Source organism: Phyllostomus discolor, chromosome 12, assembly GCF_004126475.2.
Source record: "Phyllostomus discolor isolate MPI-MPIP mPhyDis1 chromosome 12, mPhyDis1.pri.v3, whole genome shotgun sequence".
In the NCBI taxonomy this organism is placed as follows: domain Eukaryota; kingdom Metazoa; phylum Chordata; class Mammalia; order Chiroptera; family Phyllostomidae; genus Phyllostomus; species Phyllostomus discolor.
The window spans coordinates 12,747,470-12,755,965 of NC_040914.2; the positions used below are offsets into that span (position 1 = coordinate 12,747,470).

General features: G+C 39.5%; 1 protein-coding gene across 1 annotated transcript; it reads right to left on the reverse strand.

Annotated features, from left to right (window-relative positions):
* Positions 1-2,162: 2,162 nt before the first annotated feature.
* On the reverse strand, positions 2,163-7,100 carry LOC118497655 (carcinoembryonic antigen-related cell adhesion molecule 21-like; the record flags this gene model as incomplete). The annotated part of the gene is made up of 2 exons (XM_036012779.1): positions 2,163-2,443; positions 6,926-7,100. Coding segments are annotated over 2 exons (456 nt in total), but the record flags the coding sequence as incomplete, so codon positions are not given.
* Between the last annotated feature and the right edge of the window lie 1,396 nt (positions 7,101-8,496).

The following is an 8,496-nucleotide window of genomic DNA, read 5'->3' on the forward strand; positions in this document are numbered from 1 at the left end:
GGTAAATATAAGTATTAGTAGGTGATGTCAAGGGGAAACATGCATCAAACAAATTTAAGAGACAAGAAACACTTTATTAAAAAAACATGCATTAACATAGTGAGCCAGAACTCAGCCCCCGTAAGAAAAAAGCCTGTGAAGATTTTAAAAACAGGTGAAAGAACCAAAGGCATCTCTGTTTGCTCATTGGCTTTACAGAAAAGAAAATCTTTTCATAAAATCTTTACAGGATGTCATTTTACCTCCTGGTTTTCAAGGCCCTCACCCAAGTTAGTCTTCTACTTCCCACAGAGATGGATACACAGGAGAACCTCAGGAGGATTACATTTTAAGAGATGGACACAGGAGTTTTTGACAGATACTTGCTGAGTCATAACATTGGCAAGAAAATTTTAAGGACTCTTGTGTATTTCAAGTGGGCAAAAGACAGATTCTGTAATTACAAGTTGCAATTACATTTCTAAAGAGAATGCGCTAAAATATGGAAGTCAGAGGCCTGAGATCAGAAAGGACCTCTGTGTGGATTGATGACTCTGAGGAAACATTAAGGCCTCTAGGTCATAATGAAACCTGAAAAGACACCAGCGTTCTGCCTTCACGTCACTACCAAACCCAATAAGAAATGACAGAGATTGAATCTTTATGGGGACTTTATTCAGATGACCAGCAATCTGAGAAGATAATGTGCTCATACCCTAACAGACCATTTTGTAGACCAGACTTTTCATAACAGGGGAATAAACAAAGATTGGTGTAGGCTTTGAGGTTCAAGCTGCAACATTCTTGTCATGGGCAGTTAGCTATTCCCAGGGGTCGGTGGTACTGATAGTTGCACGTGTGTGTGTGTGTGTGTGTGTGTGTGTCTGTGTCCCTGAACATAAAGGCATAAAGGCCAGATGCCTCCAGTTGTCTACAGTGGGTAATCTTGAGCAGTGCCCCACGAAGTCAGCTGGTTTCACAAGAGACAGGACAAGCCTTATCTGTAATTTCTGAAACAAAAGTTTTAACATATACATTATTTACTGGACTTATAACTTTTTACCTTAAGCTAAAATTTCCAAGTCTTGAGTATCCTGTGAGTAAACAACCTGTTTGTGCACAGTGGAGGGAAACACAACTATATCTCTTTCAGCCAAGATCCATTTTGCATCTATATCAGTTCCTGCAGTTTCTAAACAGATGAAAAGTAATTGAGACTCCCTGAACAGAGCCAAGATTTGATTTCCCAGAAGGATGTGCTTCTAAAGTTTTTTTTTTTTTTTCTGTTAGGCATTCTATTTATCTGTGTCACTTTTCTGTTCATCAAAATTAATCACCAAGGAAAAATTGTGTTCTTACTCCTACAACATGGCTGGTGTCATCTGATTTAGCCTGATTAGTTACCTAAGTGTAGAGGAACTGACACTTGCCAAATAATTTGCTTTGATAAGTGTTTTTGTATACAACATATAATGGGAAATTTAATAACCACTTGAGATTAGGAATCCTTTCCCTCATACTTCACCTCCATTTTTCTTTAGGTGATATCCTCTTCTCCAACAGGTATGAAAAGACCAAAGAGCTTAAACTTAGCTGTATGAAGTGTGAGTTCTTTTCCAATTCCATGCATTAGATTCTGATCTAGAATATTTGAGGTAAAGTTTTGGTATTATTACTAAAGTTTCCAATAATATCTTTTTAACAAAAAGAAAAGCAATGTACTGGACTCATAGCTATAATCTTATTGATATATAAGGAAAAGAGACTTTTAGACACAAACAAAAACCAGTGTTGCTACTCACATGGGTGTCATTGTGTCCACTCCCATTGTCCACAACCGTGTCCCAGTGCCTCCACTTGTTTGCATTGAGAAGAGGCACTGCTCAGATTCTCTAAGCCCTTCACCTTATCCCATTGGTTATCACAGGACCACTGCTCATCCTCTGAGGGACACTGTGCCAGCTACACTGTGGACATGGTACATGTGAGACCAAAACAAGATAGGGTTTGGTCTGAAATGTGACTTTAAGTCAAGAATAGTGATAATGTTAGCTCAGATTTTTGACTGTTTATTGACTCAATGTAAATTTTCTAAGGACTATTCACTTTCAGAATGAATCTATTCTAATAATGCAAGAAAACTTTTTATTTAGAGTATAACAGCATAGAAGGGGAAAGGAGAGTCACTCCAATTTCACATCGAGCTCAAGAGCCACACTTGCAACAGAACTGATGGGGTTAGAGGCTTCACACTGGTAATTCCCAGCATCTTCCCTCTTGACAGGGTCTATGGTGAGGCTTCTGCGGTCCTGGGACAACTTCATTCGCTCTGTGGGCTGCAATTCTTTGCCATTGAACAACCACTGGATGGTGAGCTCATTTGAGTTGCAGGTCAAGACCACAGCATCCTTATCCTCTGTGACTGTGGTGTTGCTAGCTCGCAGGGTGGGCTTTCTCACATGCCCTGTGGAGAAACAGAGGATGTCAGTCATTGAGAATGGACTTCAGACGTGGAGCCATGCTGCTTACTCAGAGATCTCAAACACTCACAGCCCACAGTGAGCTATGCAGAGGTCACCAGAGTAAGGTTCTGATATTCCCAGAATAACTGTTATGTATCTTCAGGTGACAGTATGTAAAGAGACAGCTATAGCTCCTCTCTGTTCCCATATAACTTTTGGGGGATTCCTTAACTGTTCTTGCAAATATCTGTGTAGTTGCAGCCCACAGAACCCCTTCCCAGCCCATGTGTCCTATAACCTCATCATCAGGTACAATTTTTCTCTCATGAGCTTTTCTTGATCTTTTTCCAGAACTTTTTTGACTTCAAAATGCACCCTAACACTTACATAAAATTTTATGTATGTTGGTGTAGGCAGGCTTACCAACTTTGTACACCCTCACAGACAAGGGAAGTTTACAGTAAGTGGAAAAGCATTTAGCTTTTGCTAAATAATTCATTAGGTAATAAAACTGGCCCAATCCAGTCTTCATGATTGTAGACATGAAGGATTTCTGTCTAAAACACTTTTAAGTCTGAACAAGATTTTATTTCATGGCCTACTGATTCAATGTCATGTTGAAATTAATTTAGAGAGAGAAGTGGTAATGGTTTGAACAACAACAACAACAACAAAACACTGACTGTAGGAATAGAATAAAGTATATACTATAATAAAGCCATACCTGAAAGCCCAGAATTAATACAATATTCCATGGAAACACTCGAAAAATTTTAGTAATATCATGAAGAAGAAATAGATGCTATAATTCCATATATTCAACAGAGTACTAGAAGTTTTGACCACCAAATTTTTGCAAGAGGATGAAACAAGTTGTATCCATGTTGGTGAAAAAGAAAAAATATCATTTTTGAAAAGGTAACACAATCTGGTAGAGAGAAAACTGTAAATGTTCTGACACACACGAATATACACACACACTTAGAACTAGTAAATAAGACAAAGTTGCAGGACAGAAAATAAACACTGAAGATCACTTTCTTTTCTTGCAACAACAATAAAAAATTACAAAGCAAAATTCATAAAAATGTTCCATTTTGTATAGCATCAAAAGACTAGGATTCAAAGAATAAATTAATAAGATAGAAATTGTATACGCTTAAAAGTGCTAAATATTTTCTTTTTAATTAGGCACAAGTAAATGGAAAAACACATATGTTAATTTATTGGAAGATCCCAAACTATCTACTTATTTGACACAATCACTATCAAAACCTCAAGGTCTTTCTTGCAGAAATAGAAAACCCCATCCTATATTTCATAAGGAAATTCAATGAACCCCAAATTGTTGAAATGGTGTTTAAAAAAGAATGTAGTACAATGTCTATACTTTCCTAAGCTCAAAAGTTACAGCAGAGCTAAGGTAACCAAAACAGTGAGACACTGGCTCGAAAACATCTGTTCATCAAAGACATGAGCACATGGTATCAATGAAAAGGCCTAGACCATTAAAAGGAGAAAAGATAGAGTTTTTAACAATGATATTGGGAAGGAATGTCCACATGCAAACAGTTGACATGGATTCTTACCCTATACTATACACCAAAATTAGGTCAAAATAGGTCAAATTGTAAAGGTTAGATATAGAAGTTTAAAATGCTTAGGAAAAGTATAGAAAGAAGCATTATGGCATTAAATTGGCAATGATTTTATGAATATGACCCTAAGAATGCAGGCAAAAATAGACAATTTGAATTTTGTCAAAATGAAAAAATTATCTTCATCAAAAAGCACAACAGGCTGAAAGGTGACCTATGAAATGGAGAAAATATTTTGCAAATCCTATGGAAAATAAAAGGTTAATGTCTAAAATATACAAAAGATTTACAACTCTACAACAAAGACACAATGAATAATCTGATTTATAAAGGGACACGGCACCTGAGTACAATTTTCTCCAGAGAATATATACAAATGTTTGTCACAAAAAGAAAAAAAAAAAGATGTTCAACACCACTATTATTAAATAAAATGAAAATCAATCTCTCAAGGTCAAATTTATTGCTTTCGATGTTGAGTGGGGTTAACCTTATTCTGCATGTAAAAGGAAAAAATGGTCCTGTGTGGTACTTTTGATTTCTCTGAAATCTTCTTAAATCATAGCTGGCACTTCTCACCTCACATTAACTTGACTCTCTGAAATAATAAGGCAGGGTGATGTATCACAAAAAAAATACATTTGGGAATCTGAGTGCTCAGTGAGTGTATCGCCTCCAGCTATATGTCTGGGGGAACTACAGACTTCCTCAGGTGTTAATTTAGTATCAGTGTTTGGTTATGGAAAGGCATAGGGATGGGAGTCAGTGAAACCCATGCACTTGTCCTGGTTCTTCACTGATTACCGACTGACTGCCTGGCTGAGCAGAAACCTTTCCTTCCAGCTGCACAGACTTCTATTGCCCAGCTGAGGTGTGTTTCCATGAGGCACGATTTCCCAGGACATCCTGCAGACTAGGGTTAGAGCAGAAATAACACATAAGGACCAGAAGCAAGTCAATGGTAAATTGACTACTCAGGCCTTTGGGGGAAGAGGTGGGACAGGTTTTTCCAGGTAAAGGTGAATGAAATGAGCCAGTGAGCCAATAAATAATAGAGCAAATTTCAATAAATGATTTAGGAAAGAGGAAAAGGGACAGACAGAAGCTGGTTATGGCAGCAGAAGCATGTGCTCTGCCCTTGACTGTTAAAGTCATTCTCTCTCCTCTGATAGCAAGTGAGGACTTGAGCAAATACAAAATGTGCAAGTTCCATCAAATAGGGAGCACTGCCTTTCTGAAATTCTGTTGCTAGTGGGCGATTTTTGTTATGTGGCTAAGAGATAGAGATTTCAAAAGAACTTAAAATTCTTCTGTATTTGAAAATTATTATTATTACCCTGGGACCAAAGACCAACTGCAAAAAGAACTATTTTATTAGAGAAATGAAAAGGATCTGAGATGATGGTCTTAGTTCCTGGAGGCACAGAAAGATTGTCCTCTATAATGAGCAATTCTAGGACTCTGAATCCAGGTTCCAGCTCTGCAGAAATTTTGGATCATTCATACATTCATTCAATCACCATTCATTTCTTCCTAATATATCAAAAGCAGCTGACTTTTTGTTACATGTTGGTCCTAAGCTGGTTTCAGGGATACAGTGGGGAATGAGAAGGCAAAGTTCTTTCCTTTATATCTGGTGGGTATGACTGCACCACAACAGGAATCCAATAAGTGATGTCAAGTCCCAAGCAGGGAGATGTGGATAAGCCACTTGAGGGTGAGGCCTGGGTAATTTATGCAGTGAATTTGTTACTGCAGGTAAATGGATTCTAGAATAAATTAGATTGTTTCTCCATTTTGCTCACTGCACAAAACGAAGTATATTCCTATGAGCTGAGGAAGCCTAGGGAAAAAGTATCTAAACCAATTCATTGGTTTAAGAACCCAGAGAGCCCTTCTTATATCCCCTGAGTTAGAGAAATCAAGTCTATGACTACAGTACTCAATGACTCTGATCAGATGCTCATGGATTGTTTGACTGATTTACTGACAATATCTTCCTGTTTCTCAGTTTATTCTCAATGAATATTTGGCTGCCCACTTGTCAGTGCAGGAACTGTAAAATATTAAAGGTTCAGACCTAAATCTTGAAATAGAAAAGCTGCTCAAACGAGGCACATCTTACTTATCAAGTCCAAGAGAGAATCCCCTGGGCTGATCTCTGGTGAATGAGGACTTTCTGAGAGCATCATTTTTTCTCAGTTTTTTTTCTGGGAATGCTGACTCCTTCTGAACCTTCTTAAATTCCCCAGGACAGTCAGCAAATATCCAGAGACATTGTCTAACTGTGTTCTCCATACACAGACTCAGGTGATACGAAATTCCATTTCTGCCAAGATGTGACTCTTGGGCTTGAGCCAGGACTGGTGACAGGCTCAGGAGCCTTGTGACTCAGGTGCTCATTAAACTGTTACACAGTCAGCCCTTTCATGAATGACAAACCCAACCTGGCATATGCTCCCCAGTGTCCCTGGAGTCAAGGTCTCTGGCACAGGGCTCTGGGAAGGGGTTATTGAGCTGAGCTCTGTATGAATATCACAAGGTCTCTCAGACCATGCTCTGACCTAGTATAGCGGGGTCAGCCTCAGGTCAAGTTCATAGGAACACGCTCAGGGGGCTGAACTGAGGCTGGTTTCCCTCTGCTGAGTTACTTTCATCAAAATGACCCTTCTTTCTGAAGTGACTGTCTGCAGGGCTGAAAGTTGGGAAGGGAACTGAGACCTTATGAAGTCTGTCTACACTCTGTGTATCCTGCAATAGATGTCAAAATCCAGCCTGAAACAAAATGCAGAGGGCAATGGAAGCAGAGTCGAGAATTATCTGTCCTGTGATTCAAGTACAATTCACTGTCCCCCAACACCTAGAAGTCAGAAAACAATCACTCACGGTATACACTGATCTTCCCATATCCTATTAATGTTTTGGAATCCTGTTTTTCCACTGCTATGGTGTAGATTCCTGCACATCCCTTGGTGACCTTCTTTAACAGCAAAGATCCATCAGAGTTTATTGTCACTTCTCCAGTTTTTGGAAATCTTACATGGGGGTCTTCAATTCGAGAAAGAAATGCAATTACATGATATCTGTTTGGGCCTCTTCCTTTGTACCATGCGAGGCGTGTTACATCAGGCGGCATGTTGTGGATACGTAAGTGCACATTCTCCCCTTCAGCAACATTTTTCAACCACATATCCTGTTGGGCCATGGTGGGCAAGCACCAGAAGTTTAAGAGTGAGACTAAAAAATAGGAAAAAGAAATCCATCAATATTTGTATCTTTGTATTGGGTTGGGAAGAATGGGCCTTGAATCCTGAGCAGGTCTCTATCTCTCAGCCATGGTCTGTATAAGAGTGTGTGTTTCTCATGGTCAAAGTCAATAGCATGGCCCCCATTACTTCTGAAAGTAAATTCTAGCATCTCTGAAACTTACTTTTTCTGTTTGAAGTACTCTTCTCCTGGTGTTTGTTTTACTCACCCCTTCACTGTACTCAGACCCCTTCTGACGCTTAGGAACATATTTGAAAGACACCTTTGCTGGCCACCTTCTCTAAAGATTCTCTGCCTTCACTTTCTGACTGTCTTCCAGTTTTTTTGTTTGTTTGTTTTGTTTTGTTTTTTCATGGCTATTGTGGGTACCTGAACTCACATTAGGACTGTACCTTTTCCCTGTCTCTTCCATAGAACATGGACTTCATGAGTGCAGGGCTTCTCAAACAGTACCTCCAGTAACTCCATACACCTAGAAATACATTGGGTTGACTGAATGAGTTTTCCTAGGGTCGTGTAAATCATGGGATGCATTTACCGATTTCTAAGGTTTGTGGTAAAAACAATGCCTAGCACCCCTGGATGAATTTTTCTGCTCCTTCCTGACTTAAATCATCATTATTATTACCAGTTTTCACAATTCAATGCTCAGTGATGAATTGAACAGGGAATAAAGAGCAACCCAGCTTTTTCAGCCTCCCGTCACTTCCAGATTATGAGATTTTTCTGTTGCTGAGCCCCCTTTCCTATCCTACTTTTTCTTTTTCTTTTGTCCTTTACACCCAGGTTCAGACAGAAGGCTTTCCTCTTTTCTAAGAGCGCTGGCCTCTTCAGGAGATCCCAGGCAGTCTCAGTGTCAAATCCTTTGTCTAGCCCAAGGAATTGTCTCAGTGTCAAATCCTTTGTCTAGCCCAAGGAATTGTCTCCTACTTACCAACCACCAGGAACTTTTGCCAGTGGACAAGTCCTCTGTAGGTAGAGACTGACAGGGATCCCATGGTGTATGTTGTCTGCTGTGTGGCTGCCTCTTTGAGAGAAGCTTCAGGTTCTGTAAGGCTCACAGGCAACTCTATCCAAAATGGTGCAATCTGCTGTGTGTCCTACCTGTGTTCTGAGCTTCATTCTGGGGCATGTTTACTATTCTTATCATGTGGGCTGGGTGCTGGGTCTCTGCATAGGATCCTCCCACT